Source organism: Haemaphysalis longicornis, unplaced genomic scaffold, assembly GCF_048455015.1.
Source record: "Haemaphysalis longicornis isolate Haplotype H1 unplaced genomic scaffold, Haemaphysalis longicornis Haplotype H1 scaffold_1, whole genome shotgun sequence".
In the NCBI taxonomy this organism is placed as follows: domain Eukaryota; kingdom Metazoa; phylum Arthropoda; class Arachnida; order Ixodida; family Ixodidae; genus Haemaphysalis; species Haemaphysalis longicornis.
In genome coordinates, this window is record NW_027526203.1 from 187,692,520 (window position 1) to 187,706,997 (window position 14,478).

Below are 14,478 nucleotides of genomic sequence, written 5' to 3' on the forward strand. Positions count from 1 at the left end.
TTGTCTGGCGTTTACTCTGGGCCATCCTTCGTGTCTGTGTGCCGGTCCGCATAAGTTATCGGCCTCGAAAATTCGGCCTGCATAAAATGTCGACCCGCATAAATTCCCTCCGGTTCGAATACTTCTTCTTTGAAACTGAGATACTTCGATGCATTGCCTTAATTTTCAGTGCCAACACGGCACTAGTCCGGCGCGACAAAATTCGTCACGATTCTCAACTCTAAGATTTATTGAGGAAGTTCAGGAGTTCTACCTGGGAAGAGGCCCGGTCAAATTAAAACGCCACTAAACCTGCGAGCTTACCGTGAGATCACGTGTATGCGAGTAACTGTAGTCTGTGCTACAGATGCAGCTCTGACTTCGCTCAACATTTTACCTCACACTTTTTGTTCATGTGTTTATTGGCGAAAAGAATAGCCCCCTACCCTCAAACAAATTGAAAAAAGAAGCCTATCTTACTGGCGGCAACGCACATTACATTATTATTTACTGTTTGCAGCAATGTATTTTACCTCGGCAATGTATGTTTAATTGTGGCTATGAACGTAGTGGGTGCCATGCCGCTGGTGATAAACGGTTGGCTGTGTAATGGCTAATGTGGCTTATGTTTAAGTGGGTTGTGCGCTGGGTAGTGAATGTGCCCGATAGACTGTTAGCTCTGGGGCGGCCAGAGGCGAGTTAAACATCGTGAAAAAGGTTATCGGGAAGGTACTTCCTGTCAGGCATTTCTTATTGCCTGCACCCAGCGGCACGGGTTTCTGCAAATAAGGATCAGTGTTACCCGGCCGTAAAAGGTTGAGGATGCCCCCTTGACAGAAGGTTGGGGAAAGTGACTAGATATATGGCACACAGGAAAGACAGACGGCGTGCTGCTTCTAGTCGAATCGATTGAAATCACTAAATGGCGTTTGTCGTTAACTAAATGGCGTTGGTCGTTGGTGGGCAAGTAGCATTCTATCGTCGTTATTTCCTAACTGAGAGAAAAAAGGAAGGTGTAATTAAGCTGATTTTTTGGCAGGTATCCAGCAGAAGAGAACATGCACTGCGTTGCAAGCACTTAAACGTGTCGGTGCTTACCCGGAGCGTGATTAAGAAAAATTGCTTGCGCCAAGGTTGAATACTCTCGTAAAAGAACTGTGTCTCTGCTTACCACAAGACACTAAATTACCAGTCGATGCAGTCATAGGGCAAAGAGCAGCAATGGTGAACCCCGGGGCATGGTTTGACTATAAAAACGACGTAGTGTCGAAATAACTAGGCACAATTTTGTTTTCCAAGCGTCGCAGTGAGAGGCCAGCGCAGCCAAAAAAAAAGTGGCGCTTTCTGTGTTTCCGGGAGGAAGGTAATAATATTGGACATCAAGTCGAGAACTACTTGACTAGCTACTGGAAAAACTTGCCGTACGACTTATGATGGGTGGGTAATAGTAATTGTAAGCGAGGGATCTAACTCGACATCTGTCATTACATTCGATCTTTGTAACCAGGGATTTTTTACGTCTCCTTCTTGTGAACGCCAATAGATGCATCGTTTCTGACGATTGATATGCTAGAGTAGAAATACAAAGTAGACATTCTTCTAAAACATTAGATATCGCGACAATTACAGCAGTCGGGTTGCTGGGGTTCTGGAAACATCGGCATAATTGTCTTTGTTAAACGAAACTGTACTGAGTGGAACATCAAACTCGAGCTCCAAGCGAGGAAGGCAATTGACTTGTACCTTCATTAGAAATGAGTTGCAGACACTCAATGCCAAAGCTGTTTAGGCACGCTACGGGGAGCGGCGTCAGCTGCAGGGTAGACCATACTGCGCTCAATAAAAAAATGGACGCTGTAGGGAGTAGTAGACAGGAATAATATAGGCAGTGTTTCAGCCGAATGTAACTACATCCCCCATTAAAAGCAAAAGCGGTTCACATCAATGGTTAGCAAAATACCTTAACCACACTTTACAGTGTCGGATAGTTGTTCCTCTCAATTTTTCAGAAAATCCCACCATGACAAGTATGGAGGTTTTCCATTAAGAAAACCACACGGTAAAACCGAGACGCGGAAAAACAAAACATGCTCATAGTCGTTCCTGTGCCGAAAGCCACAGTACACGAATCTATCCATGTCCTTAATCATATTAGAAATATGCACTTAGCACAACGAAACAGCTTCCCTTTAGATGCTAAGCTTAAGCTACAACTTTAAAATATCCCGCGATACGTTCCCCGTCTAGCAGATATAACATCTTGTGCACCTCAAAAGCAAAATTATGTGATTTCAAAATCATCAATGGAAATAAAAACGGATGGTAAGGAAGACACCTTCTAGAATCTGCATTAGAAATATTACATATTGCTGCCTTCTTCACATATTGCCTTCTTCACGGGCCGAAAGTTAACCAAAAAGACTTTCAAGATAACATAAGAAGCATATGGTGAGAATGGAAACATGATGCAGATCTGATGAGAAAAAGTATTCTTCAAAACAAAAGGGATAAAACACACAGCTCGCTCCTGGTACCAGGACTAAGCCTCTGGCTTGTTTGTAGGTACTGCATACACTTCAATAAAAATAAAAGAACGTCAAAATTAGGATTGCGTTAGGACCCCTCGCTCCGTTGCCATGGTAAGAGCATAGGTTGATTCAATAAACTGTGTGAAGCGCGTTTGCCTTCTGCGGTGTGAAACTTCCCCTATATGGCGGTCCGGCACCTAGGCTTGGTTTGTCGACTTGGTAATTCCTTCCAGCGAATTAGGTTTACAGCTGTCCTTAGTTTTGTGCAGGATTTATGAAATAGTTGCGGGAGGTTGTCACACAGTGTACAATTTAATGCGCATGGTTTAATTGAGCAAGTCAGTGGCTCATCGCCACTTTAATATGCCATTATCCTGTTACTCCTGTGAAATCAACTGTTTTAGTTTACTTCGGAGGGTTTCACCCGAGCTGCACATTAAAGATGCCAAAAGAAAGAAATATCTCTCTCTCTCTGATGCAATCTCGTGGAAAGTGTAATGGTGGCGCAGTACGCGTTGCACAAAATTGCGAAACTGCTTTTAGGGATAATATACACACCTGCCTTTACTTCGGTGTAAAATCAACCGTTGGGGAAAAACCCGTAAGTTGGGGGGAAATGTTAGCAGGACATTTCAGTTGGCATGATTAGAACCCTGCGCAACTCCACTTAGGCTGCTTAACGGTTGAGTAATTCTGTCCGTTGAAAATGACACCGAATTTACCTGTTTGCTTGAAATATAAGTCATTCAACAGCGATGCTGTAATGTCAGCACTCCTATCAGACAAATCTACCACTTTTAGTCAGCGCTGGAGATTGTACGATTTTAGGTTTCTCAGCAGATATAGAAAAAATTTCTTTACTCACGGTACAATTTATGCTATCAACAGAACTCATTAACACCGAAATAATTATTAAGGCTTGCCCATCAATTTCACGCGCATGCAGAGTGAAAGGTCTGAAGTTTTCAAACCTGCTAGGACAGATTTTTCGGGCAATCCAGCACTTCTTTTTATAGTGTGAATTACTTAGCTGAAGAAAAGTTCCTGTTTTGTTCAGCCTTTTTTATCATTGATATAAAGGTGCGAGGAATATTTTCAACGCGCAAATTCTCCCCGACAACTCGCATTAAATTCATTTAGTGGGAACGCTTGGCGTTCTGTCTTTTAGATCCGCTTAACCAAGCAATATCGCACTATGTATAATCCCTTTTCTTGCATCTATGATGTGCTGTTTTTATTTCCCCGCGGCAAATTGTATGCTATGCTAAGTTATAAAGAGTAAAGAATTGTAGTGTCTTAAATTAGAGTGCTCAAAAACAGCTAATTTATTTTTGCTGTTTACAGAGATTGCACCCGACACCTCCCGGCCTGTATGTTGAGAATTGTTCTCAATGCACTCCACACAGGTAACATAAACGCGGAGCACTCTTCTCGAAATTCAGTTGGATTATTGGGAGGGCATAACGAGTCATTTTAAAATCGTTTTTATTTTTTTAGGGCTCGCGGGTTCAGCATTTAGAGCTAATCGTACAACATCCGTAAGGCAGTACGGTGCAGGGTGTGATCAAAATTGAAAAGCTTTCGGGAGCATGTAAAAGAGGGATATTATTGCGTATCGGGTGTCCTTCCCGGATTTGAGAGGCTGTATGTCGCTTGACAGGGGGGGCTCGCGAGATTAGTTGCTTCCGCCCCAACCGAGAGAGATTCAAAGCGGTATAATAAAGGACGTCTGGTTGTAAGTGACCCATTCATTTTCACTGATCAAATATAAGAAGAAGAAAAGAAAACGCTGACGCTTAGATTCTTTTTCCGAACAGCTGCATGCTGTGAAATGACGTCGGTAAGGCTATTGCAAACAAAAAAATCTGTTAATGTATTGTTTAAAAAATGACTGGGAAATTCCAACAAAAAATGCGCTCTTGACAGGCACTGGAAAAAAGGTAGGCGGGAAATGAAGGAAAAAAAAATGTAAAAAGAAGCATCTTAACCACATTGATTATCTGGGAAGGTCAAAGAAGCAGAAATGCAGTAAAAAAGGTTTGTTTACTACATTTTTACTTCATGGCAGACCTGTTTATGACTCTAGAAAGAAAATTCCCACCAGAACGCCAACCCCTCGCATTTTCGTGATAATTATATTTCAGACTCGGGGAAATAATTTGGGGCATTTGTTCGACATATAGAAATTCAGAAATTCCGTATTGTCAATGGCTAGGTTTCTAAGAGGTTGATAACTTGGGAATCGTATAGCCACATCTGGAATGTTTCTACGACCGAAAATTGCGACATAGAATGTGTCATTTACCCTTTCTTGCCTACGAAACAGTGGCTGTAAAAAAATCCGATAAGCATTGCATTGCTACTTTTTTTACGTTCAGGCAGCGATGAATGCGCTGAATAAAACCCAATTTTCTTCAGCTTAGTTAAATGGTAACCTTTCAACACGGGCAGAGTACCTACCATTAAGCTTCTAGGGGCCTGTGAGGCTAAGTATTGCCTTTTATCTTCAGAAAAACGACATGGGTGCCTAATCACGAAATGAACATTTCATACTGTAAAATATAAGCGCTCAGAATTTTGCACCAGGTCGTCGCTACACGAAAAGCTTGCGATAAAATGCACGATTTAGAAACAAGCCTCAAGCGAACAGACTTTTGACGGTGTTGCAGCATTGATTTCATAGTTGCATTGTTAGTAATAGCTGGTGCCGTTTCCCCAAAGTAACAATTTAAAGTGTCCCAAAATCTTTCCACCTTTCAGAGTAAAGCAACGAGAGTTGGGTGCGTCGAACCGATTGTTCGCTTCAAAAAAATGCACCTGAGTCTGCTTTGCGGCAGTGCACTTGACCTACCTATCCTTGTGCCGAAGGGAGAAAATTCGGAAAATGACGAAGACGCACAACAGAGTAAGTAAACAGTCCCAAATGGGGTCGTTGCTGTGACATAATTCGAGTCAAATCATATGCGGGGCTTCGTCATTGATCTACTTTGCTGCTTTGGTCGCAGTCACTGAGCTTTTATGTTCATTATGCGGGAGCAGACTTGCTCACGCTTTTGTGAGTGTTGCATCAGAGCCGTTGCTAAACGTGCCATGTGCAAAGTTCTTGCACCATTCAGGGGGGAACGCCGCGAAACAACGAAGCAGTTGGTCATCGTCACCATGACATGCATACTATATACGTTCCGTCTGCAGGTTCTGCCCGCAGCATTAAAGTGAACATGCACTGCAGCTTCATTACCGTAAATACATGAATGTCGATAGTACGTAGAAGTTCGCAGAAGAAAGCTAGAACATTGGAATAACGCTTTCGCCAAATATTTATTGTCAGGTGGAAGTGACAAGGATGAATTCACGACCTTTTTAACAGTGTTTTTCTATCATTGCAACGACGCACACACACACACACACACACATATATATATATATATATATATATATATATATATATATATATATATATATATATATATATATATATATATATATATATATATAAGAAAACAAGAACATAGAGGAAGAAATGTCAGAACCGATAAAGCTGACTCACCGATCGACGCCGATGGCCGTGAGTGTGTACACGGAGACGATGACTGAGACGTGCTGCATGAAAAGCACGACCGGGCAGAAGAGTGGCTCGAAGATCCAACGACCCAGCATGAAGTCGGTGTAGGTGAACGGGATGGAGAACACGGCCATAGCAATGTCCGACAGGGCGAGGTTCACGAGGAAGAGACGGAGCTCTCGCGACGACCGCCTCCCGAGGACCAGCACCACGATCACCATCACGTTGCCGCCCAGCGCCAGCAGGGCCGTCAGGCTGTACAGGGCGATCAGGAACGCCTGGAGTTCGAATCCCAGCGCGTTCATAGGGGGATAGTCTTCGGCTGAAAGGTTGCCGCGCATTGTTACGGCTGTAGAGTTCTCTTCGGATGACATCCAGGATTCAGAAGTTACCGCCACCTCTGTTGCTACATGACCCCACGCTGCAGATGAATTCCCGTGGGTCGGTGCGAACGCCTGGATCATCGTTTCCGCCGCAGTCATCGCCAGAGCCACGGTCAAAGCCTGTGTTAGCGGTGTCAATAATAAGTATATTGTGCGTTCAGTATATTTCTTTTGGGTATATTCGCTTGCGTGCGAGTGGTTTGATTTGGAGGGCGGAAGTTTTATGTTATTTTGATAATTTTGCACGTATCTAGAACTCTAACATGCCAAATTGACTCTTAGTTTATAATTACTTTTATGGGATACCTCAGGGAAGTCTCGTTGATTAAGTGATCTTCGAATTCTCTAACTGCATGCTAAAATCGTTCAAAGAAACTACGGTTACTATGAATTACCAGCTGCTGACACAAGCGATATGACTAGTTTCAACTCAGCCGAATTCGCCCACCAGACTACATTTCGCGCTTTAGCCTAATCAGGAGCAATTGCGTTAAGTATGACACCAAAGCCATGGACGAGCTTCGTCGAACATAGCGTCAGAATGTCTACACAGACAAAAAAATGAACAATGCTCATACGCGCACTGCAGAAAAAAGTTTTAAGTCAGCAGAAGACGAAGAGCAGTTATGGCAGCTCACAGAAGCACTGGGTGAAGTTTTGTCAAAGTTGTAAATGAGCGTACAATACAATTTCGGATCTAAAGGTCATGTCGTTAAGCAACTACGACAGCGAGAACTCTCGTAGATATCCGTATTGTACAACTGTACGCAGTTAGAATATTGCGCGAGGCATAGGCGAATTTGAACGTGGGGTTCAAGTGTTCTTGAAATAATTCGAAGTATGAACGCTTTAAGAGTGCATTGGCGGAAGGGTTTCTTGAGAAAAAGGAGTGCAGTAACAATAATGGTTTACCTGTCCTGAAACGGGAACAGTTCCTGAAGCGCGACGACACGGGTGAAGAGCGAACGGCCCAAGAAAAGAACGCGCTACTGATCGGGCAGCGGGCGAACGATCCCCGTGAGGCCCCACGCACGGAGCCGGCCAAGTCGGGCGAGGCTGGACGCCTTGCGGGACGGAAGACACAGCGGGTTCTAACCGCGCGCCGGAGGCCGCGTTTCGCTACGAGTCAGGGAATGGCTATCCCTGCTGTTTTGTTAGCGTCGCCCTTTCCCTCTTAAAGCACTCCCCTCCTCAACCCTCCCTTACCCACGCGAGCGCGAGCATTTGTACCCGTGGTTGCGCCTGCAGCCGGGCAGGGGGCGCGCCTGTCGTAAGTAAGCGTCGGCTCTGTATGGACGCGCGCGGATGACGGGGTCGGGCGCGTTCTCACCGATTACTCCCATTATTTATTTATTTATTTATTTATTTATTTATTTATTTATTTATTTATTTATTTATTGTTTGTTTACATTCTTACATACATCTTACATTTACATTCTTACATATTATTTCCACATTTTACTCGTTTACACATCTTCGTTTCGCTTACTTTAAAATGTTTCTTATAAACTGGATCAGCCTAATTGTGTGGCTGCCAGCCGCACAGTTCCCAAAGAAAAAGTGTTAGCTTCACAAGAGATGGCTGTAAATGGTGCTAAATAGATCGTGGTTGCACAGTTGCTAGCAGCAAGTAATCATAGAAAATATGAAATATTCAACGTATCAGTTGCCTTAACGTGTACCGCAGGCTTGTAAATGCGATCAGAATGTAAGCTGAAGAAATGTAGAATTACATTTCGACACTCCAGCTCGTGCGGGAATGTAATGGTGTTTATGCGATATATGCCTGTAGCAGCCACAGAAAGCCGTATCCATTTTTTCACGAGCAGCTGCGAGCATCGAAGTGAAGAAACGGAAACCTGGACAACACATTTTTTTTGTAGCGCTTGGCCGTAAGGTTTACTGAATGCACGGACGAAAAGGGGTCACGACTCTGGTAAGCTAAGTGTGCCAGCTAGCAGAGGGCGGTTACGGGCTGCCCCCATTTCTTTGTGACAAGAACTGCGGTGTGCTGTACTGAAAAGTAGCACTCCCAAGGAAGTTGGGAGGCATTCACAGCAAATAAAGTGGGGAACAAAATAATTGATAAGAACAGCAAACTAGATTTACAGCGACGTGCCCTTTATTTGCGGACCGGTGCTGCGCTTGCCATCTCCCGGTCCGTAACCATCTAGCCAATTGCAGTCTTATCTTGTGGCGGGCACTAGGGGTATGCGCCGGCGGAAAATTCGGACGCAGCAACAGACGCTTGTGCTTGCGCCCGGATATGCGACGTCGTTATTTCATCACACTACCGAGAATAGAGCTGCCAGACCTATTTCTCTTCGCTACGTGTTTTCTTGGCGAAGGCTACGAGAAAAACGATGACTCTTTCAAATCGTTTATTTTTGTGTCATGTCGCAATTTTGAACAGCAAGAAAAATAATTAAGATTCATTCTTCCTCCCTGTGCCCTCGGTATATGGTGATTTGGTTACTTCGTCGAAAAAAAAAGTCTCTATATTATCCATCGCCTTAGAAAACAGGTACACCGGTGAACTTTACTTTGACTAATAAAATTGCTATCACGTTAACTACATTTTTTGCTATAAAATTTAAGACGTAGTTGTGGTATGATGTTTTCCATCATAAACCCCTTCCAGGTGGTGTAGTGGCCACGTGTTAACCCCATGTGTCCCCTTAGCCAGGTCGAAGACACAAAACGCAAGTAGAACTTCGCAAAACGCAAGTAGAACTTCGCTTCTCAAAAAAAAAAAAAAAACCTCAATGCCCACCCTTCCATTTTTTTTCAAGGCGTAAATGAAGCTTTCCAAAGCAAATAGTCTGAGATGAGATTCCTGTTTTGTAGTGAGGTGTGTTTACATACTTGAGCCGACTACACGGATACGTTTTGCGTCTAGAATCAGACGTGTATTGAATGACTACTGGATGGAGTTAATAATAGAGCCAGTGTGTTCCGTTACTAGCTGTAAAAGATGTTTTTTATTGATCGCCCAATTGGTTTACACGCGTTGTGAGTAAATCAACCGATCAAAATAACCATAAAGACGCCAAGTTGTTATTAATATCCGCCGAATTTGTCTTTTACCCTACATTGTTTCCCGAGTGAGGTTTCAATGACAACTCAATTTTTTGAAATAGTTTAGGATATGGATTTAATAACCATTGTATTATATGAAGATTTTCCCTCGAAGTTCCAAACTATACGCACTTCAATAGGCTAAAACCATGCTGCACTGGAATTGGATTTAATTTTTTCTTGTCCCTTCTTACCAGAACAGCCATATGTTGTATAGAGTAAAACTCGATCGAAAGTTTCAGATGTGTGTTATGTGCACCCCATGATTCAGTGCTCGGTCAGTCAGTGTCATACAACAAAAAGTTGGGTCGATCGGACGAAGAAGGGGAAATGACGGAGGCATTTGTCACTCAATGTGCCGTATTTCTACCATGAACTGTTCCTATTTCTCATTTTTATAATACCGATTTCATAGACGAATCAAATGTCAAACCCCTACACTATACTGACTACAGTGCAGGATACTCCGAAATTTAATTTCAGATGGAAACTTAAAAGTAAGGATTTGAAGAGCTGAAATAAAAAACTGTGGCCTGTTTTTTCATATATGCCTGTAAATAAAAAAAACAAGGTTTTCTGCTTCGTCTGTAAGGTTTACAAAATAAGGATTACAAATTTATACATGTTCAAAGAACCCATATATGGTTGTACGGTATCTGAGAACATTCATTGGGCGGTATTGACCATTCCTTCAACAAAGGAGTATGAAAATTTTACTACCTAATACGATTCATACTGTATTTATTAGGTCACAAAAACTCCTTTCACATTAACCCCGACTTTCCTACTCCTGAATTAGGCAATTATTAATAATTGGTATCCTGATTGCGTGTTTTTTTTTACAGATATGGGGGGGGGGGTCTAAAATGAGGCTGTGAGGTACATGCGTAGTAGTTATAATTCGACAGCAGTTTTTCTGCCGGTTGACAGAGAAGTTTATACCATCACGCGTATTACCGAGATTATTTTGATACATTGCTTGCGTTCTATATCTAAGATAATCAAAAGCAAGCTTCAGAGTTCGACATCCCATTAGATGTGAAATAATCGCACATGTACACTACGAGGCACTATCCTCATTTTGCTCAGTTTCATGGAATCACTGAAAGGGCGCACGTAAATACTCAGTTTTTTCCTAGCGCAAAAATAAACTGCAGTGATCAACTGCGGCCGCTGGGGGAGATAAATATCCTTAAGAGAATATAAACTGTTTCTAGAAATCCAAAATAGCACCGTAACGTTAGTTGTGTTGTTCTATCGTTCTTTTGGTTTGACGTTTTGCACATCGCTTAATTGGAAACAGAAATAGCCAAAGTAAGATACGATTTACTTCCACTCTACACCTGGTTGGCCTGTATATATCCGGTTGTGTTACTTAGTTTTCTTGGATTTCCATTCAATAGCACGCTTCAAGCTGTAGTATATCTGTCCATTTTATTGTTTTGCATACAGTGTGGATACGACACATCCTCCCAGCTTAACATGAATGTGATATAAAGAAACCAGCAATATAATTGAACTTTTCACTGGTTTGTATTCGATGCAGAACACTGAAAAGAGCCCTAAATTGTTTTCCGGATGAAGAGAATGCAGTGTGAATGGGTATGAACGCCTGCAGCAGCTTCATTCCAGGTAAGCGTCACTAAATTACCAGGCTATACTTTTAAAAAAAATGAACCTTGCCGTAGCTGCCAGTCATATTATGGATACAGTGAATCATAGTGAATCCCCCATCAGAAAGCTGTCTACCCACCCTGAACTACCACAGTTATGCACTCTCACCCATTCTTCATTCAGAAGTTTTCTACCAGCGCAATCTAACACATCAGTCTGGCGCAATACAAGGACAGCATTGAATAAATGATCGCTAACTTGAGTGTTCCCACCCACCCATGTAATACGAAAAATAATACTAATAGTAATAATAATACAATCATGCAACAATGGTGACGACTAGACAAACATCATGATCCTATGATTAGACGGCGGGATGCCGTATTTCCAGTGAAAAGTAAGAAATAAATACCAAATCTGTTTCCACATCACTCCCTGCGAAAGCTGCGATGGCGAAATTTGGAAATTTAATACCAGTAATTTACACTTTTGGCGTGTTTACAAGCCCTTGATTATTCATGCTTCAAGGAAGGCGTCGAGGTGACTTGTTTTGTTTTTCCTTCATGGAAGCTCTTAATTTCGCCCTCGCAGGATAGATACTCCTTCCAGTTCTTTATACAAAAGCCATGTACTTCGACGACGTTACTTTTCAGACCAGAAACACTTTTTTCCACTTAAAGAGCAGAGATCGTCTCGAAGCTCCCACGTGACGCAGAAGAACTGTGTAAACAGAAACGCCACAGTTAAAACTTATTTTTCCTAAGACACCATTGAGGGATAGCCGCTTCACTTTGGGACCATGTGTCGAACTCAATTTTCGCTGCAACTACCGACGGGCGCTAACCCAAACATGGGATATATAGTCCGGGAAAAAAATGAATACTGCCTCAGCAGAGGCACTGCTACGGCTTCAAATATATATAACTTTGGGGATTGGGACTCTAAATCGCTTTTTATGCCAACGAAAAGAGTTCATGGGTTCTGGACCACGCCATGTATTTGTGTACGCCAGAAAACGACTCATTCGCTGCGAAATCAATCAAGGAAGAAATCAAACAGCCAAGAAACAACAAAAAATGCATCTTAAGGGCTGAAAATATTGGTGAATATGAGTTGTTCTTTGATGCACGTACACCACATTTGAAAAATGGCATCCTATTGGGCGACGAGCAAGCCGAGAGGACAAGGGGCGCACATCAGCGTACTTTTGTTATTTGCTGTTCTTGCAGAGCGTTGGCGGATTGATTTATATATATATATATATATATATATATATATATATATATATATATATATATATATATATATATATATATATATATATATATATATATCCGAATTGGTAAGGCATTCGAGATCTAATCGAAAGGCGTGGGTTCGGTCCCCACTCTGGGCGGGTGTTTTTCTTTCTTTCTTTCTCATGTAATTAATAAAAAATAATGTAACGTCACTGATGGTAAAAAATAGTCCAACCTTTCCACTGTGCCTTCTTTGGCGTTGTAGATTGCCGGCATTTCTTTCTGTATTTCCTAACAAGCTCCTCATTCCCAAACCCTATTATCGCGCGAAAGCTTAGCGAGGGCCTCGGTTCTGGCAGCCTTGATGCCAAGGTAGCTTAAGAGGGCTTCCCGCCAGTTACCCTCTCATGATAGGCTGTAGACGTTCGAGTCACGCCCCGGGGTTCGAAAAGAAGGTCCCCTTCTCCCCGTATAGTCTGAGTGGCGCTGGCTACCACCCTCAAGCGTCAGATACAGTTGTAGTAAATATAAATACCCCAGAAAGTGAAGGAGAACACAGTCGCCCAGATAGCCGAATTGGTAAGGCATTCGAGATCTAATCGAAAGGCGTGGGTTCGGTCCCCACTCTGGGCGCGTGTTTTTCTTTCTTTCTTTCCATGTAATTAATAAAAAATAATGTAACGTCACTTATGGTAAAAAATAGAAAATAGTCCAACATTTCCCCTGTGCCTTCTTTGGCGTTGTAGACTGCCGGCATTTCTTTCTTTCTATATATATATATATATATATATATATATATATATATATATATATATATATATATATATATATATATATATATATATATATATATACATATATATATATATAAATATATATATATATATATATATATATATATATATATATATATATATATATATATATTGTTTGGTTTATTGAAAAAATAACTGAATTGCTGAGAAGCTGACGCGAAGGTACCACAAATCTAGTTTTGAGTGATCTGAGCGCCTAAAAGGCACGGTGTTTTATTTTTAAAGCCTGTGCATTGTACTACAATATTGTTAGTCATATTATTAATCTAATAGGTTGTTTTACTAGCCCAAAAATAATATGACTGATGGAAATAGAAATATGATATATATACAACAATTACAATGTTATTTTGAGTTAATAATTCAATAAATGTATTATTAGCCATCTGGTACGGGCGAATGGCCGTTGTAGTCGCGCACTATACTCAATAAATTAAGAAACACAACAGACGTAACTTTCAGCACGAACAATGCACCGACTACAAGCAATGAACCAGAAGCGAAACTCTAATAATACAAAGATAAACAATTTTTAATTGAATACAATTTGAACATATATTCACTACAGGTGGACGTACGCCGGGACATCAGTACAACGATGTAAGACAAAACAAGAGAACCACTAATAGGGACAAACTTCCGTCTGACCGAACAAAAACAAAATATAGACTTGTGTTTTGTGATTTGTTAGGAGGCAATACTACTAGTCTAGTAAGTGAGGATGAATAAATGTTAATGGGAGCAGTCAAAGTTGTTCGTTGACCACCATGTGGGGGGCCTACTTGGTGTAAGAAGCTTGTGGTCTGGGAGACCTGTCTCGCCTGGAATACCAAACGTAGTTGATGATTCGGTCAGTGAAGTAAGCAGATAGATGGAGTGAACAGTTGAAAATATTGACATCTGCGGTAAAGGAGTTGTGCGCTGAAGTCTCAATTCAAGGGAGAGCCTGTCACCAAAGCTGTATTTACGAAACATGTTGCATTTTCTAGTAGGAGTACTACTACTACTACTGCTGCTATACTACTGCTATTGTTGCTGCGACCGCTTGAACTACTATCGACTACTACTATTGCTACCCCCAAAATATTAATAACAGCAACCACAGCAACACAAAAACAGTGTTTATTACGTGCCCAAGGTCAATAGAATGGCCTTTGCAGTAGCGTACAAAAAGATTTTAGCACAGCCAGCAGATTTACTTATTATAACGAACAGGAATCAAACATTTATTATGGAGCAGAGCTCATATTCTGATAGCAGAGCTCAAATAAAAACTCTGCC

At 41.7% G+C, this 14,478-nt stretch overlaps 1 protein-coding gene across 1 annotated transcript in view; it reads right to left on the minus strand.

The window, feature by feature from the left end:
- The window catches only part of LOC144167622 (RYamide receptor-like), a 503,725-nt gene extending 497,330 nt beyond the window's left edge, over positions 1-6,395 (minus strand). Inside the window, exon 1 of the mRNA XM_077696822.1 lies at positions 6,055-6,395. Coding sequence (XP_077552948.1) covers positions 6,055-6,374 — 320 coding nt within the window. The 5' untranslated portion in view covers positions 6,375-6,395. The remainder of the gene's footprint in view (positions 1-6,054) is intronic.
- Between the last annotated feature and the right edge of the window lie 8,083 nt (positions 6,396-14,478).